Source organism: Meleagris gallopavo, chromosome 16, assembly GCF_905368555.1.
Source record: "Meleagris gallopavo chromosome 16, MGAL_WU_HG_1.1, whole genome shotgun sequence".
In the NCBI taxonomy this organism is placed as follows: domain Eukaryota; kingdom Metazoa; phylum Chordata; class Aves; order Galliformes; family Phasianidae; genus Meleagris; species Meleagris gallopavo.
Genome location: NC_139419.1, coordinates 14,979,456 through 14,998,436, shown reverse-complemented (window position 1 = coordinate 14,998,436; position 18,981 = coordinate 14,979,456). Strand labels below are relative to the sequence as shown.

Sequence of the window (18,981 nt, the reverse complement as noted above, 5' to 3'; positions counted from 1 at the left end):
ACCTTTGTCATGTTTTCTCCTGCAGCTTATCTGTGGATCTTATATTGTCTCTCTTTTCCTTCTTCAGGCTTGGTAAGATAATGGTCCAAGCAACAATGATGATTTACAAAATGGCAGTTGAGAATTTCCTCCCAACTCCTTCAAAATCCCATTATGTCTTCAATCTCCGAGATTTTTCCCGGGTTGTTAAAGGAGTGCTGCTCTGTCCACACACTCATCTGCAAGTAAGTAGTTCCATTATGTTGCTGTCGGAAAGAACAATGGGAAGAGTAAATTATAATATTACGAAGGGAACATCTCAAAATACATGAACTATGATTTCAGTTGATTTGCATTTACAATTGAGATAGCAGTTGAGTGCCTTGCTGTGTACTTTCCCTCTCTGATGGAGGGAAACAGCTGTTACTTTTGCTGATGTTCTTTCCATGTGTGGCCCAGGGGTCCAAGGCCAATCTGTTACAGCCTGTACTTTGGGCCATCCCACCTCTTGTGCCTTCAAACAAAATCTCCCACAGAAACAAGTATGTGAAAAGGCTTAGTGTTTCTTTTCAAGTTAATGAGCATGCCAGTGAACAAGACAATAGGAGGCCCAGAATTTGGGCCAAATACTACAGAAGTATAATGACAGATATGGAGGATTTTCATCCTTCTGCTTTTTCTTCCATTTTCAGCAATATTGCTTGGGAATTTCTAGGAATATTGGAAGTTGTATTTCTACTGGGGTAATGTGTTTGGTGCAAGAATAGAACAAGATGACCACCAGCTACTCAGGGGATGTCTTGGCCAGTGACAGTTTGGGCAGGGATAGGGCTAGAGGCTGTGTCTTAGAAAGATTTGTTCTTTATGTACAGGAGTGGGGAGATTTGATACAGCTGAGAAAAATGCACTGACAGAAGAGTTGCAGGTTGCTGGTTAAGGGAGCTTGTCAAGTGAGCAGATGCTGAGCCATATGCCAAATGACTTGGAACTGAAGGATTCCCACTGAACTTAGTACAAAATATAGCAGGGTCCAGATGGACATTTCTAACTCGTCCTGCCTGAGCAATATTTACCTGTATTCTTGTGTGTACCTTTTCAGAGTGAAGACAAACTGATCCGCCTTTGGATTCACGAAGTGTACCGAGTTTTTTATGATCGCTTAGTTGATGAGGAGGACAGGGAAATATTCTTTGAGATGGTAAAAAAGACAACATCAGATAGCTTCAAGCAGAACCTTGATAAGGTATTTTTCAGCAACACGCTAGATCCAAGTGTTTCAGAAACACTTAGACACTAAGATTGCATTAGTACTGGATATGTTTTGAATGATCTATACCATAGCATTCATGAAGTTTGGGTTTTCTTCTGTTTGTATTATGTTTTATATGTACTGTTATGGAAACTAATACTTTATATCTGCATGATCCAGAACTTCAAAATGATTCTGCTTTGCTACAGAGGATTGCATGGGATAACTGTCTTTCATTGTTCACTTGTGCTCCTGCTTAGCATTCAGTGGAATGAGTCCCTGGGAGTAGTGGGTACTTTTCTGAGAAATCTTTTGGCGACTTTTCCTGCTTTTCACAGCATAATCACCATCTGACATGTGCATGGCAGAAACTTGCATGCCTGCTTACAGAGTATTACTCCGTTCAGGAGGCTTTTCTGTTTCACCCTTCCACCCTCTTCCACTCTTTTTCTCTTTCTTTTGTCTTTGTTTCTTTTTTTTTTTTTTTTTTTTTTTCCATACTAAGATGATAACTAATATAGCTGGAAAATGGTGCTTCTCACAGTATTATTATTATATGGATAAGAATCATTATTGCTTTAGTGAAAGTAATTCTCTAGTAGTCTGATTTTTGTGTTGATTCCTGTAGGTACTGAGTCATCTCTCACCCACTGGCAAGGTCACTGATGATCATATTCGCAGCCTTTTCTTTGGAGACTACTTGAAGCCAGACAGTAATGTAAAAGCATATGATGAAATCACAGACTTGAAGCAACTGACAGTTGTGATGGAATCCTACCTGGAGGAATACAACAATACCAGCAGAGCACCAATGCCCTTAGTCATGTTCAAGTTTGCTATTGAGCATATCTCAAGGATATGCAGGGTACTGAAACAGGATAATGGACATCTTTTGTTGGTGGGCATTGGTGGAAGTGGTCGACAAAGTGCTACCAAGCTAGCCACCTATATGAGTGCTTTTGAACTCTTTCAAATTGAAATTACAAAGTCCTATGGAGTCAGTGAGTGGAAAGAAGATATTAAACGAGTCATGCTGAAGGCTGGTGTTGGTAACAAGAACGTTTCCTTTTTGTTCTGTGATAATCAAATAAAGGATGAAGCATTTATAGAAGACATCAACATGCTTTTAAATACTGGTGATTTGCCTAATATCTTTGCTGCTGATGAGAAGGCTGAAATTGTTGAGAAAATGCAAAGTGCATCAAGGATTGGGAGTGAGAAAATTGAAGCTACTCCGCTTGCTATGTACAATTTCTTTATTGAAAGGGTGAAGAAAAATTTACATATTGTCTTAGGTCTGTATATAATGCATTATTTCCTAGAATGGTTTTTCTGCTTCCTAGCTGCAGAATAAGTTAGATAATAATTGTGGTGTTCTTGCTGTGTTTTTATATTTTTCCAGCAATGAGCCCTATTGGTGATGCGTTTCGGAATCGATTACGGATGTTCCCGTCTCTGATAAACTGTTGCACCATTGACTGGTTCCAAACCTGGCCTGCAGATGCTTTGGAAATGGTTGCTAACAAGTTCATAGAGGATGTTGAACTTGAAGATGACATTAGAAAAGAGTATGAGTTTATTTGTCAAGAAACATGATGCAAATGTTTACCTCCCCATATCAGGCCTGCGTGACCAGGACACTGTGTGTATAAGTGGGCCAGGCTGAATCACCTCTTTGACTACAGTGCGAGTCAAAGGCATCTGGATATACATATCAGACCATGCTCTTTGAAAGAGCATTTGAAAATCTGAAAAATATTTCATGTAGTAGGGAAAAATAATTCTGCCTTCACTTATACTGATAAGATTTCATAGACTTAAAATAATTTTCTCATTATTAATTGATATAAAGAGAGATGATATTTACACAGTAACATAAAAAATTTTTCTCTAGGGTTGTGTCAATGTGCAAATATTTCCAAGAAAGTGTGAGAGAGCTCTCCATCAGCTATTACAGTACACTGCGAAGGCACAACTATGTAACACCAACATCGTACCTAGAGCTGATTCTTACCTTTAAAACTCTGCTGATTAGCAAAAGGCAAGAAGTTGACACCATGAGAAATCGTTATCTAACAGGGCTTGAAAAACTTGACTTTGCATCTTCACAAGTAAGTCTCAGTAAAAACACTGAACATATGGCATATGCATACTTTAGTAGAAGGGCTGCATAAGTGGAATCAAACTTACAGAAATAAAACTTATTAAATTCCTTCTTCACTGTATTCAGGATGCTGTTGATAACTTTCTATAGAAGGCCATCCAGAAAAGTGAGGTTACTGCTTAGTCATTTTAACTTCAGATAATAGCACTTAATAGAAAGCTACACGAAGCTCATGGTACTCATTGAGTATTAAAGGGAAAAAAGTAACAGATACACTTATTTTCTCAAAACCTTATATATAAAAACTATTCCTTGGCTTCTTTGTAAAACAGGAAGAAGTTGAAGAACATTGTAAATCCTTAAAAAAACATTGATTCCCCAATGGATTCCCAGTGGGAGATTGATTGGGGTCCATGTAAACAGCCCCCCTTTCATGCATCTAATCCAGGAATTGAGCTTCCCAATGCAAAGTAGTGAAGCTTCCAGGCACTGTCCTGACAAAGAACATCTAGTGCAGGGCTGTTGCTGTCTCTAAGTCTGTGTTACAGTCATAGTTTCTTTTGGATTCAGTTTTTCCACTTGTGCAATAAAAGATTATTTGGGGTTCTAGAAACTGAAACTGACAGCGAAGAAAAAAATACAATTGATCAGTTTATTTCTCATGATTGAAATTAAGTGGATCATAAAGAAGGAATCATGGATGATTACAAATACTCCTTTTTAAAATTCAGTTCCTTTCAATAAAACAGCTCTTACTAAAAATAGGTCAGAGGACTATTTTAATAATTATTCAAAGTCTGATGTCCCTTTTTCACTTGTTTAATGTTTTCTCATCTTTCTCCCTAAGACATCAAGAGTGTGAAGTGTGTGCAGGTGTTTACAAGGATTTCCTCTTGATTTCCTGTTCATCAGGTTGCAGAGATGCAGAAAGAACTGACTGCTCTTCAGCCTGAACTGATTCGAACTTCTGCAGAAACAGAGAAAATGATGATCCAGATTGAAAAAGAAACAGCTGAAGTAGATGCAAAGAAGGAAATTGTGTCAGCAGATGAAAAAGAGGCTAATGAAGCAGCAGCTGCTGCAAAAGCTATTAAGGTACTGAATGGGGCTTCAGCCTGGAGAGGAATGGGTTTTCAGCATCTTTGTATTCTGATGTATTAATGAGATGAATTAGATGTTCCTGTTATAAAGAAGGTAAATTTTGGCTGCTTAGTGTGTGGCTGTTTCACAGTACCTTTATTGGTTCCCATCCCAAAAGATTCATAGCTTTTATTTCTGTAGTAATATACTCTGCTTTTCAGCAGTTGGAGTACTGAGGTTAGACAGGTTCCAGGCCCAGAGATGGTTTGCTTGGGGTTAGGTGAGCTGATGTGTCACAGAGCTGTGTGAAGCCCTGCCAGGCATAACCTAAGAGATGCTGATGCAGCCAGTTGTCTGTAGCACAGAAATCACAGTGGGAAGCTGCAGGATTCCTCAGTATATTTTTGGAGCTAGTTGGAAAGGCCACTGATAAGTAATTACTGAGATCTGGGTATATGATAAAGAATTTAAGCTACTTGGTATATACTTTTTACCCTATCAGTGCTCTTAAATTAAGAGCAATTTTATCTAATCTTTTTTGATTCTCTTCTTCAGACCAGAGAGACTTTGAGCTTGAAAGCTTGGCTGGCAGTCTCAGGTCTGGGTTGAGCGTATGGAATTTCCTAACTTCTCTACAAACCTTTCCTCTTCAAACTGTGCAGACCAAAGTAGTTTCCTCTCCAAGAAGCACAATGTTGTGGAGACTTCTTATTAAATACTTCCAGGCAGAGAGCGTTCTGTGGAACTACAGGCATCTCCCCAATGTCTTGACAGGATGAATGCGAAGGAGACCTTGCAGAGGCCATGCCAGCTCTGGAGGCAGCACTTGCAGCTCTTGATACCCTGAATCCGTCAGATATTTCTCTTGTGAAGTCCATGCAGAATCCACCTGGTCCTGTTAAGCTTGTCATGGAGAGTATCTGTGTCATGAAGGGGACTAAACCAGAGAGGAAGCCTGATCCAAATGGCAGTGGTAATGAAGCGTTTGTTATCCCTGCCCCAGGAATGGTTGGGTGCTGTGTGTTGCCCTGGTGGAGCACGTTTTTGTTAGTGATGACTTAGGGCTGTTCTTGATAGCTGAGAGCTTACTTTGCTATTACAGCATCTTGCGCTTGCTTGGCTGCTGCATAAGCTTTGTAGGTATGATCCCAGAGGGCGCAAAGTCACAGTTTCAACTTACTTTGACCCAGTCTTGTGGTATCGTCACCTTGAAAGGCTCCCCTGTAATCCCTGGTGCAAAACAGCACCAGATATGTGGGAGACGGAATCCTGGCTGTCATAGCCATAGGCTACCATTCTAACAAACCCTTTCTTTCTCATGTTACTATTCTGAGACTGCACAGGATTTACAAGGTAGGATAAGAAAGACTTTTACATCGTGTCCCCACATTTCAGCTCTTAATAACAGAAATAAGAGTTCTGTAAATTTGTTTCTCATCCAAAATTGTCGTCTAGATTAGGATGTAGTGCCTTTGTATAGGTATTGATTTGTCTAATAAACTATGGTAAGAAAGACTGCATAATAATTTGTTTCCCTTGTAGAGGTAGAATTAATGTGTAATTAATAATTAATTCAAAATTTCAATGAGTATTAGTGATACTGAAGTTCCGGACTGAATTTCTTCAGGAGAGGATTTTCACAAAATAGTTGACAGTGCTTGCATAGTAGAATTTGACTGCAAAGTCATGATAATAGTTCTTCCTGTTAAGTTTCAAGTATTTATTTTTCAGTTTGAACATGCGTGACTTAGGCCTGATTTTCATGTTATGTGTAATGCAGGTAAAATGATAGAAGACTACTGGGGGCCCTCTAGAAAAATTCTTGGAGATCTGAAATTCCTGGAGAGCTTGAAGTCATATGACAAGGATAATATTCCTCCAACTGTAATGAAGAGAATTAGAGAGAGGTTTATTGATCATCCAGATTTTCAGCCAGCTGTCATTAAAAATGTCTCATCAGCCTGTGAAGGCCTGTGTAAGTGGGTGCGAGCCATGGAGGTCTATGACCGTGTTGCAAAAGTGGTTGCCCCGAAACGTGAACGTTTGAGAACTGCAGAAGAGTTACTGGATGTTCAGATGCAGAAGCTAAAAACAAAGCAAGCGGAACTTAAGAAGGTTGTTGATCGCCTCCAAGCTTTGAATGATGATTTTGAAAGCATGAATGACCGGAAGAGAGAGTTAGAAAATAATATCGAACTCTGCTCACAAAAGCTTGTGAGAGCCGAGCAGCTCATTAGTGGTCTTGGTGGAGAGAAAGATAGGTGGACAGAAGCTGTACGGTTACTGAGAATCCGGTACACAGACCTCACAGGAGATGTGTTGTTATCTTCGGGAACTGTGGCTTATCTGGGAGCCTTCACTGTAGACTACCGCTTACAGTGCCAAAAGCAATGGCAGATTCTGTGCAGTGAGAAGAACATACCGTGCTCCAGTGATTTTACCTTAAGTAACACTCTGGGGGATCCAGTCAAAATCCGTGCGTGGCAGATTGCTGGGTTGCCAATTGATTCTTTTTCCGTTGACAATGGCATAATTGTTTCGAACTCAAGGAGATGGGCTTTAATGATAGATCCTCAAAGGCAAGCTAACAGGTGGGTGAAGAATATGGAGAAAGCCAACAAGCTGTCAGTTATCAAATTATCTGACGCACATTATGTTAGGACATTAGAAAATGCTATTCAGCTTGGAACACCTGTCCTGCTGGAAAATATTGGAGAAGAATTAGATGCTTTCATAGAACCCATCTTACTAAAGCTAACATTCAAACAACAAGGAGTAGAATACATGAAATTGGGGGAAAATATAATTGAATATTCAAGAGATTTCAGGTTTTACATAACAACCCGTTTAAGAAATCCTCATTATCTTCCTGAAGTGGCTGTTAAAGTTTGTCTGCTCAACTTCATGATTACACCGTTGGGTCTTCAGGACCAGCTTCTTGGAATTGTAGCTGCGGAGGAAAAGCCTGAACTAGAAGAAAAGAAAAATAAACTGATTGTAGAAAGTGCGGCTAACAAGAAACAATTAAAGGAAATAGAAGACAAAATCCTGGAAGTCCTTTCCAAGTCAGAAGGAAACATCTTAGAAGATGAAACAGCAATAAACATTTTGTCTTCATCCAAAGAGTTATCTGAAGAAATCTCTGAAAAGCAAGAAGTTGCCTCAGCAACTGAAATGCAGATAGATTCTACTCGAGTGGGGTACAAGCCCGTTGCTGTTCATTCGGCTGTTGTCTTCTTCTGCATCTCAGATCTGGCAAACATTGAACCCATGTACCAGTATTCGTTGACTTGGTTCGTTAACTTGTATGTTCAGTCCATTGCTAAAAGCAAAAAGAGTGAAGATCTAGAAGAGAGGATTAAAAATATAATAGAGCATTTCACAACAAGCATCTATAGCAACGTCTGTCGCTCACTGTTTGAGAAGGATAAGCTGTTATTCTCTCTCCTCCTGACAGTGGGCATAATGAAGGGAAGAGGCCAAATAGATGATGAAGTGTGGCGTTTCCTACTGACAGGAGGAGTTGCTCTTGACAACCCTCATCCCAACCCGGCTCCAGATTGGCTCTCTGACAAATCCTGGGCAGAGCTCGTGCGTGCATCTTGTCTGAGAAACCTTCAGGGCCTGATGGAACACGTAAGAGAGAATTTTTCAAAGTGGAAACGAGTCTATGACTCTGCAAGGCCCCACGAAGAAAATTTCCCAGATGCGTGGAGCACACTGACGGGGCTGGATCGTATGGTGATTCTCAGGTGCTTCAGGCCTGACAAAATAGTTCCAGCAGTGCAGGAGTTCATCGTAGAAAACATGGGAAGGACGTTTATTGAACCGCCTACTTTCGATCTTGGACGAAGCTACAGTGATTCCAGTTGTTGTGCCCCTTTGATTTTTGTGTTATCACCAGGTGCTGACCCCATGGCAGGTGAGATTGATACTGAAAACTTTTTTTTTTTTTTTTTTTGGCTAATTAAATGACACTGAGTTGTGAATAAACTGTTAGTAGCATAGGCCTCACTGCCTGACCTTTAAACATCTGTAAGGCATAACACCAGCAGTGATAGAACAGAAGAGCTTACATCTAGCTATATATATAAAATGATAGTAAAATTGCTGGAGTGGGGTGAAGGAAATGGTGATGCCGTATCTGGGTCTGTGAGCAGTGGTTCAGAAGTCCAGAATTTCTTAACATCCACACCAGTTCATTATTCATGCTTACACTATGGTTCCTCTCGTGTGAGTCTGGGACTTGTCCCCTTCTGAAAGTTTCCTCACTCTGTTACTGAGTAAATGGTGTATATGACCACATTAAAAACACATCTCTTAAATGGCCTTTAAGAAATAACCACCTCATTTATTTTTAAACCTGGTTTTCTGCCCAAAGGATTGTAATATCAGCTGTACTATAAGGATTTCCAGGAGGTACTGGCTTGAGCAGCAAAGTAAGAGATACTTACAGCCCACAGCTAAAGGCTCAGTTCGCAGCTCAACCCCATATCAGACTGTGCCCATGAAAGAGCAGGGAGCAGTGCAGGCTGGAGCTGAGCACTGGGGGCTGAAGAGGAGGCTGGGCATTTAGCCTGGCTGCCAGTTATTTTTGTAGTGTTACTTTGTTGTACATCTGAATTTCAGCACATGCCTGAGAAAAACAGGGCTGATGTAGTTTTGGGTGCTACCTGTGGGTTGTTGAGGTGTTGCTTTGCTTTGCTTTTTTTCTTTTTTTCAGCTGAGTAGAATATCTGTTGGCCTTTACTCCGTTAATACTTGTTCCATTATGAAAACAATAAGTATAACATGGATCTAGTTTCTAATGGACTTTGTCTGTCTGTCTTTGCATGTGCACAACTTGCCATCGTAGCTTTGCTAAAATTTGCTGACGATGTTGGCATGGGAGGTGCAAACATTCAGACTGTTTCGCTTGGACAAGGTCAGGGCCCAATAGCAGCCAACGTGATCTGCCAGGCAGTCACTGTCGGGAGCTGGGTGGTGTTGCAGAACTGCCATCTTGCAACCAGCTGGATGCCTGCTTTGGAGAAAATCTGCGAGGAAGTGATAGTGCCTGAGAGCACCAATGATAAGTTCCGGTAAGGGGTTTAGTTCTTTTTACATCAGCATTTCTTGTTTGCTGAAGGCCCCAGCAAAAAGAAATGAAGCCTGTTCTGTGTGAACAGCTGCTTACAACATTCATATTGTTTGATGTGTAGTGATAAAGTAAAGATACCTAATTGGGATGTCATCTTTTCTACTTCTTTGATATACTCTACTTTATGCTGCATTTATAGAGATGTAGATGTTCTCATTATAGCTAAACAAGTAATAAACCCCTTAGTTTGCTGAAAATCAATACTGGGGAGTTGTCAGTATTGGTGACTTTTGAATAATGAGCATTTTGATTTTTTTTGCAGACTGTGGTTAACCAGTTATCCATCAGCAGAATTTCCTGTTAGTATTCTCCAGAATGGCATCAAAATGACAAATGAACCTCCAAAAGGGGTCAGAGCAAACCTGCTTCGATCGTACCTCAATGATCCCATCTCTGACACCGCATTCTTTAGCAGTTGCCAAAAGCCAGAAATGTGGCAAAAACTGTTGTTTGGTCTTTGCTTTTTTCATGCTGTTGTGCAGGAAAGGAGAAACTTTGGCCCACTGGGTAAGGTTCAGATTATTTTCCAGATTGTTTCACAAAGGTTAGTAGTTTTGAAATGCATTATTTATTATTAAAAAGCAGTATTGTTGTCAGCAGTATTGCAGGAGTGCAATCTATACTGAGCATAATGAGGTTTATAAGCTGTTACCAGTGATTCTTTTCAAGCAAAGTTGCTCTTGAAGCTCCTGTAAATGTTGCCCTGGGGGAGGGTTAGAAAGTATCCATCGTGTCAATAAATCATACCGTATTTGCGTTACATTATAACTCACTAGATTAGTTTATTACTCCACTGTTCAATAAATGCAGTAATTTACTTATCATGTACTTATAAATAGTGCTTCTATTCATGTGTGCATGTTTTAAGCAAAGCCAGTGCGTATATTTGCTTGGTGTAAAACTGAAAGTCAGTAGCTGCAGTGTGTTCATAATACAACTGTAAAAGATGTATTTAGGGAGATATTGATTTCTGACATTTTCCATAAAATGCAGAAACATAGGAAATAACAGATTTCGTATTTATGTATATATGTATCTTACACTCTTCATTAGTGTACGTGAAGCTCTCAGCCTTCCATTCTGATCAAATCTGCCTTTATGGTAACAGTGAAGGCTGTGAAATGTTATATTTTCACTGAAAGCCGCTGTCCCTAATCAGCAGCTATTTGCATTAACACAAGGTTGCCAGAATGAATTTAGTCCTCACTGGCTGATGTGGCTGCTAGGGCACACTCCATATTTGAAAAGTTATGGCTGTCAGAAGTCCCCAGAGACTGGAAAAAGGGAACCATCACTTATTCACAAGAAAGGGAGGAAGGAGGACCTGGGGAACTACAGGCTGGCGAGCATCACCTCTGTGCCTGGGAAGACCGTGGAGCAGATCCTCCTGGAAGAGATGCCAAGGCACATAAGGGATGAGCGGGTGATCTGAGACAGCCAGCATGGCTTCACCGAGAGAGGATCGTGCCTGACCCATCTGGTGGCCTTCTGTGATGGAGCGATGGCATCAGCGGCCAAAGGAAGGGCACCTGGTGTCATCTGCCCGGATCCATGCAAGGCCTTCGACGTGGTCCTGCACCGCATCCTCGTCTGTGCGTTGGACAGAGCTGGATCTGAAGGCTGCACTGCTCATGGATAAGGAACTGGTCGGCGCTCACAGCCAGAGCGCTGCGGTCAGTGGCTCTGTGTGCAGTGGAGGCTGACAAGCAGCGTCCCCCAGGGGTCCCTCTTGGGAGCGGTGCTCTTCAGCCAGTGACACAGAGGCTGGCATCGAGTGCACCCTCAGCAGTTTGCTGACGGCACAACAGAAGGGGGGGACGGCACCCGGCGGGACCTGGACAGGCTCGAGAAGTGGGCACACGAGAACCTGCTGAGGCTGAGCAAGGCCCAGTGCGGGTGTTGTACTTGGGTCGGGGCAATGCCAGGGGTGTGCAGACTGGGAGAAGAGCTCACAGAGAGCAGCCCTGCGGAGAGGGGCGGGGGGTTGTGCGGGACGAAGAGCTGGACGTGAGCGTGGAAGGCCAACTGCATTCTGGGCTGGGGGGAGAAGGATGGTTGCAGAAATTAACCCATTTTTTGGTTTGTGTTGGGCCTGGGTTTTCCTGGAGGATTCCTTTACCTGGAGCATAGGCCTGTTGTTGGTTTTTTGTTGCTTTTATGTTTATTGTAATGCTACTCTGACTATTGTATGGATAGATGGGCAGATTTTCCAAAAACAGAAATCAGTCAGTTAATTTAAACTCATGTCCTCACTGTCTTCAGATAGCAGAGGATTAGTTGAAGGTAACAAACAGATCTACTTTGGGTAAAACACAATGTTTCAGGAGTGGGTAGTGCCAGATACCTGTGCTGATATTTTACTTGCACAAAGAGCCTGAGGATACAATCCTGTTACAGAATGGTATTGCTCACCAGGCTGTTAGTTATTCTAGTGAATGCCAGGGCATTCACTATTCACCTTGGTATTGTCTGCAAGTTGTGATCTTCAGCTCTACGATAGCAATGTTACACCAGTTCCGTTGTTTCCTAAGTGCGGTTTTCAGCACAGGGCAGCATTCATTCACCCCATGTATCTTTCCTGTATTGGACAGGTTGGAATATTCCATATGAGTTCAACGAGTCTGACCTCAGGATCAGCATGCAGCAGATCCACATGTTTTTGAATGAATATGAAGAAGTCCCCTTTGAAGCTCTGACATATCTAACAGGTATAGGCGTTGTGCCCTCTAACGCGTTCTGACTTTGTACCAGCTGAAAGTACCTAGCTGTGATGAACTATGAGTGCTTGATAAATGTAGCAGCTTCCATTCGGGTTTACTTTCTTGGCCTTCCACATAACGGCAAGGTGAATCCCAGACCTTCAGATTTCATGGCTGTCTTGGCTTATGTGTGGCTGCAGAGTTACTCCTGGTCCAGCAGACCTCCTGGTCTTCGCTTCATGTGTCAGATCAAGCAGTGACTGGCTGTGCTTCACTGCAGCTGGTTGTGTGTCAGACCCTGACACAGAAAGCATTGGTGGTTGGCTGTAGGGTAGGATGTGGTTGTCCTCTCAGTTTAAAGCAGTGGGCGTTGACCTGGGTAAGTAATTTTGTTGCTGTGACAGTTGGCTTTCTCCAGAAAGGTTGTTGATACCTCCTTTGTCGGCTTTATAAAGATAATTCCTGGTTTTTGCAATTGTTACAATTAGCTTTGTGAAAAATAAAGTAGTTAGTCATCATTTAAGTAGTAACTTTTAGCTGTTTCCTCTACTTTATATCAGTGCAAACCTCCCCTCATTGCTTCTTCATTACTGAGGGTCTCTCCCACCTATTCTGTATATTGATGATCCCTTTTCTACCGTCTGGTGCATAATCAGCTCTGAGTTTGTGTGAACGGATCAAGACAAGGATCAGCTATACAGCACTGCTCAGATCTTGACAGTTCTAAAAATTCTTAAAGCAAAAGAGATGTCACTTGAAACATGTCATTATTCACTGCAACATAAGCAGCAGTTTCTTAAACCAACTCGGTGTTCCTTATAAATGTTACCACTGAGATACTCAGTTTGGGTCCACAGTCCCAAAGATGTTAAAGTGCATAATCCCATTGAATCCAAAGATTTTAGTTACCATAATTCTGTTGATTCAGTGGTACCTAAAAACTTCTGAGGATCTGGAACCTCAGGATTTCAACTTACTAGTGGTGTACATTAATGTAAAATAATTTTTATTTGTTCATTAAATTTAATCTTTTCGTTCTGGTTTTCTCTGTCCTTTCCCAGGGGAATGTAACTATGGTGGGAGAGTAACAGATGATAAAGACAGGCGGCTTCTCCTGTCCCTTCTGTCTACAGTCTACAACAAGGATATAGAACAGGACAAGTACATGCTTGCACCTGGAGGTGACTACTATATCCCACCACATGGTCCATATGAGGTGAGGAGACAGCATGTGTAAATTCTCTCTTTAATTGTTGGGGAAAAGCTCATCTACGCTACACTTCGATACACTGAATACAGTAAATAAATATACAGGAAATAAAAACATGAGGTTGCAAAGCCATGCCAGACTGCATCTATGGAATATGAATTTGGTACTTAATATTTAGCACAAGGCAGTGGAGATGGAGTGATATATTCCAGTATTCTGATCAAGTTGTTGTGGAGAGCAACTACTGTGCAGATTTGCAGCACACTTCTGAAAAGATGACAGGAGCAAGGCTTCAGGATTGTACAGGTCCTTCGTGGGACCACTTATGCCTTGATAGCAGTGATCACAGTGAGACGGTAGGAAGGCAGGCATGTATTCCATGTTTGGCCTCTTTTTCCCTTCTGCTGATGTCTCAGAGTTCACCAGTAGATGGGATTGGAACACAGTTGTTAAGCCTGCAGTTGTAAGCACTCCTTGCATTTGCTTTTTGTTGCATTTCTTTCTTTTGCTACTTATGTGAGAGTAGAAGGACTCGGTGAGTCTCTGAACCATTCAAAGCTGCTGTGTGGACTGGATAAATCAATTCCTGAATGATTTAGGTGGGGGCTTAAATTTGTGTTTCTACATGGGAAAGTTCTAACCAAGTTGGATGTACTGATCATTTATGGATATATCACTGCCTGAATTCTGTTATTTGAATGTTTCTTTTACAGTCTTACATTGAATACCTAAGGAGCTTACCAAGTGTGACACACCCTGAGGTATTTGGGCTTCATGAGAATGCAGACATTACCAAGGATACCCAGGAGACTAACCAGCTTTTCAGCGGAGTGCTCCTGACTTTGCCAAGGGTGGCAGCAGGAGGCGGCAGGTCCCCTCAGGTAACAGGGGGAACAATCAACTCGCAGCCTGGGAAGGTGCTCGTGCCTCATGTGCCCCACATCTCAGAGAACCCTACACCTCCCATCACATGAGTGTTACGTAGGTGTGTAGGGAACAGGGGGTGGGTTGTAGAGAAGCAGATGTGGACTGAAAGAACTTGGATTGAAATGGGTGTACTGAGGTGTGCTGACACTACACAGCAGCGTCTGGTTGAGTAGAACATGTGGTTTGAGTGGGAAAGTTTCTGTCATCTGTCACATTTTAAAATAACAGCGAAGTGCTGCATTTCAGTCATGAATTGTAGGTAGAGCCCAATTTGCAAGCTGGTGAAGAATCTCTGGTGAAGTCGCATCCTTCCTGAGGCACTTTTACAGCAGGACACTGATTGCAGTCTGCCTTTTTCAGCAGTGGAAGTTCTTGCACTGGCCTGGCCTCGTCTAGCAGTGATTGACTGTCCGAGCTATTCTCGCTAAGGGGCAGCCTCTTGAGGGCCAGGAAGTACCGAGCCTATCGGTCACCAGGCATGCAGTGTAATAGCAGGAGGCAGAAGGTCTTCCCAGTGAAGGCTGTGCTTTAATGGCTCTTTCACTCCTATGTTATTGCTCTTTGAGTGTTCGGTTTCTGAGGTATGATTTTCTCTACCCCCTGACCGCTTCGGTTCCTGCAGTCCCAAACTTAACACTGTGTGTGACTTCTGTGGAACAAGGAAAGGGAACCCAAACCTTGCTGTTGTCAGCCCTTCCAGGGGACCTGGCAGTGCAGGTGCTGGGCGCTGCTCTCCTCCCTTTGTTCCGGCAGCTCAGGTTGCTCCAGTCCAGTCTGTGCCCATTTGCTGCAGGTAGATGGCCTTTCACACCCCTCAGATGGGATATCCTGTATTTTATATACATGTGGATTTGTGAGGAAATGAAACCAGTGGAGCCTCATTTCTTGAGAGGGTGCACAGTGATTGCATTCTGATGTGTAATGTGCTGGAAGGAAAGCTGCTCTCATGGCTGGGATGCTCCTGTTGTCTGCCACTCATTTAGTCCTGCATACCTTTGCTTTTCCTTCATTACGGCAGTAGAGGACTGTGCCTATCTGCTCTGCTGCTCACAGTTACCTAAAACCCTTTTGCAAATTAAATATCAGTTGTCAGTACATTTAAAATCAGTGAGAAAAGGAGCTGCAGGCGCATGCAGAGACAGACAGGCTGGTGTTCAAGAAAGAAAGATCATGAATGCGTTACCTATGTAGTTATACAGCAAAAATGTAAAGTCTGTAGCGTTTCGAGGAATTTAATGAATAGAAGTTCTCATTTACTGCCGATTTGGGATTTCAGAAAACTGTTGAAGATTTGGCACAGGACATCCTATCCAAATTACCAAGTGACTTTGACGTTGAGGAGGTGATGAAGATGTACCCGGTACTTTATGAAGAGTCCATGAATACGGTCCTGAGGCAGGAGCTGATTCGATTCAACAGGTATGGCTCTGTGTGCTGTGCAGCACTGCTGACATTGAGGAGTGCTCGTATGGGACACTGCTGTAGCTGGAAAACTTTAAGCAGTTAAAAGCTTCTCACAATACATGCTTCTTAAGATGACAGATCATGCTTTGTCTCAACATTATTAAAAAAAAAAACGTGAAAGTTGCAGCTAACTGCCTAAACATAAAAACAGTGCCCATGTTCTTGTAGCAAGAACTTAAATCAGAGTTGAATTTGTTGTGCTGGAGATGGGGCAGCCTGCTTCCTTCTTTTTAAGTCATGCCCAGGCTCCTCTGTTCCCAGCAGACTGCAATAGCTGCTGTCAGAGCCTTGAAGCTCTTCTCATTTCTTTCTCCCTCCTAACACGGGATTTTTACTGCCTTTCATTTCTGTACATGTGTTTGCTTTTCCCAAGGTAAATAAGTTTTCATTACCATATGTGGGGAAAAAGACTTTCTGACAGGACATTCCCCAGCTTTGTTCAGTCCTTTATTCAAGCTGAAGGTCTATAGCCAGAAAAAAAAGTAAGTAAATGACCAGGTGATGATTTCTGTTTTATCTGAAGGCTTACTCAGGTGGTTCGTAGCAGCCTTGTTAATATTGGCAAAGCCATCAAGGGCCAAGTGTTGATGTCGTCTGAACTTGAAGATGTTTTCAACAGCATGCTAATGGGAAAAGTGCCATCAATGTGGGCTGTCAAATCCTATCCATCCCTGAAGCCCCTGGGGAGCTACGTGTCCGATCTGCTCTGTCGGTTGGGCTTCTTCCAGGTACGCTGAGCTGAGACCAACAGGTAAAGGACGGGCTGGTTGGAAGGTGGGCAGGTGAAACGTCTGCTGCTGTCCTCCCTCAGCAGAACCCAAGAGGCTCTGGGTTGGGAACTGCTGTGCCCTGCATTAATAGCACTGCTCTGTAGGGTGACTCCAGGATTACCTCCTTTGTGCCACTCCAGTGCAGCATTTACTAGTTTTCATTTTCCTTCTTTTAGAAAATGTGTTTTATTTTGCACTGATGCCGTAATGACTGTCCTACTCAAAGGGCACTGACCAGTTATAAACAATCCCATGGAGCATAGCAGGCACTGCTACACGTTACGTGTGTGACTGTAAATCCCTTTCAAGTTCAGTAAGCAGTGGCATCACTTCCACATGCTTTTTGAACAAACTGTTTGATTCTGTGCTCTATCTTCCATTATTTTCCTCACATTCTTAGCACACTGTTTAAATTACTTAAACGTTCAGCTATACCTTAAATAGCTGAGATAGTGAGATGTAGCAAAATTCTGTAGAGGTCACAGAGGAGAAAGCTAAATGGAAGAGAGGAAGATTTGTATGAAGCAGCAGAATTCTGTGTTTGCTGCACTAAAGCACCATATATACTCCCTTAATTTTTTTGCCTCCAGATGGCTTGGAGCAGTGTGTGTATCTCCTGTCCTTGCACTGTTTCTCCTGCTGCCTTCCTGATTTCCCAAATAGACGCTGGCATCTTTTGTGCAGGAGTTATTTCCTCTGTTGGGTTTTTATGTGTTGTCTATAGTGATACACTGTCCTTACAGTGATAGGAAGATAACGTAACCTAAGATAATCTGACCTTTTTTCATGTTAGGAAGTCAGTGTTTAAAAGGATGTAAAATAAGGAATATTGACTTAAAAAGAAAAAAAAAAAAAAGGAAAAAAAAGACTATATAATGAGTGGCAATACTCTGAGGGTCCAGTCAAGGGTTGGATCTTACTGTGGTATTTGACTGCAACTGTGAAGACGTCTCCTCCTGCTGAATTTCACAGCAAAGCCACAATTTTTTTTGCTTTTTTTTTTTTTTTTTTTCTCTATATTCAGGATTGGGTCAGCAGTGGGCCACCCACTGTCTTTTGGCTGTCAGGATTCTACTTCACTCAGTCTTTTTTGACGGGGGTTTTACAAAACTATGCCAGAAAATACACTATCCCCATTGACTGCATTGGATTTGAATTTGAGGTAAGAACACGTGGAGGAATTTTGCTCTTCTTGAGCAGCTTGAAAGATGTTCTGGGGCAGCAGGGAATGGAGTTTTCAAAAGAAATCCTATCACAGGATTTAACATACTCAAAATAAATAATAACATTTATATACTCCAAATAAAAGCAAAACAGTGGTTTCTTCATTACAGGTATTGAAACAGGAGGACACGATGGAGAAAATACCAGAAGATGGGGCTTATGTGAAAGGCCTTTTTTTGGAAGGTGCACGATGGGATCGAGAATCCTCGGTGATTGGAGAATCGCTTCCAAAAATCCTATATGATCCCTTGCCCATAATATGGCTGAAGCCCGGAGAAAGTTCCAGATTTCTTCATATGAACATCTATTCCTGCCCAGTGTACAAGACAAGCGCGAGAAGAGGCATCTTATCCACTACTGGCCACTCAACCAACTACGTTCTCTCTGTCGAGCTCCCTTCAGAGCAGCCCCAGAAGCACTGGATAAATCGCGGTGTGGCAGCGCTGTGCCAGCTCGATGACTGAGACAAGTCAATGCACTCTTCATTTGTAACTAAAAGATACGCTTTGTCTCTGGTGGCTGTTTGTTGTTTTTTTATTTTAATTTATTATTACTATTTTGTTTATTTTTAAATACCGCTATTTACTGCTGGCTTTAATACAGCCCCAAATTTCCTACATTTCTTTGGCAGTTCTCACCCCCTGCACAAAAATGAGTAAGTCATAGAATCACTGAATCACTGAGGTTGGAAAATATCTCTGAGATCAGTCCAACCATCCACCTACCACCACCATTTCCCACCAAACCATGTCCCTCAGTACATCTACGCAGTTCCTGAACCCCTTCAGGGGCAGTGGCTCCCCAGTCCCCCTGGGCAGAGCCCATTCCAGCTCCTGACCCCTCTTTCAGAGGAGAAATGTTTCCTGATACCCAGCCTGAACTCCCTGGAACAACTTGAGGCCATTCCCTCACCTTGCTGCTACTATTGGGCCTTTTTGTTTGTTTATCCCCAGATAAAATTGGGCTCAGGGAGTTTTGCTGCTGATTTCAATGGGAATCTAATCCACAACTCTTGCAAATAGGACTTTCTGGATTTGCCTACACCTTGCATCCCGGAGGATGTAGAACAAGGAGCGAGCACTTGAGAACAGTCTCTTCTCAGCACAGTAGTTTTACAACTAATCTTCCACTAGAA

At 42.3% G+C, this 18,981-nt stretch overlaps 1 protein-coding gene across 11 annotated transcripts in view; it reads left to right on the top strand.

The window, feature by feature from the left end:
- Positions 1–18,361, top strand: part of DNAH3 (dynein axonemal heavy chain 3) — a 64,291-nt gene extending 45,930 nt beyond the window's left edge. For 10 of the 11 annotated variants that reach the window (XM_085237673.1, XM_085237672.1, XM_085237675.1 and 7 more), the window contains 17 exons: positions 68–224; positions 1,079–1,222; positions 1,857–2,523; positions 2,631–2,796; positions 3,123–3,339; positions 4,245–4,427; positions 5,187–5,385; positions 6,193–8,334; positions 9,268–9,493; positions 9,815–10,059; positions 12,144–12,260; positions 13,313–13,467; positions 14,175–14,342; positions 15,665–15,807; positions 16,376–16,580; positions 17,647–17,784; positions 17,957–18,361. In XM_085237673.1, coding sequence (XP_085093799.1) covers positions 68–224; positions 1,079–1,222; positions 1,857–2,523; positions 2,631–2,796; positions 3,123–3,339; positions 4,245–4,427; positions 5,187–5,385; positions 6,193–8,334; positions 9,268–9,493; positions 9,815–10,059; positions 12,144–12,260; positions 13,313–13,467; positions 14,175–14,342; positions 15,665–15,807; positions 16,376–16,580; positions 17,647–17,784; positions 17,957–18,310 — 5,626 coding nt within the window. In that variant the 3' untranslated portion in view covers positions 18,311–18,361. Of the gene's footprint in view, positions 1–67; positions 225–1,078; positions 1,223–1,856; positions 2,524–2,630; positions 2,797–3,122; positions 3,340–4,244; positions 4,428–5,186; positions 5,386–6,192; positions 8,335–9,267; positions 9,494–9,814; positions 10,060–12,143; positions 12,261–13,312; positions 13,468–14,174; positions 14,343–15,664; positions 15,808–16,375; positions 16,581–17,646; positions 17,785–17,939 lie in introns of all 11 variants that reach the window. The other variant, XM_085237678.1, reaches the window with a different exon arrangement.
- Positions 18,362–18,981: the final 620 nt, after the last annotated feature.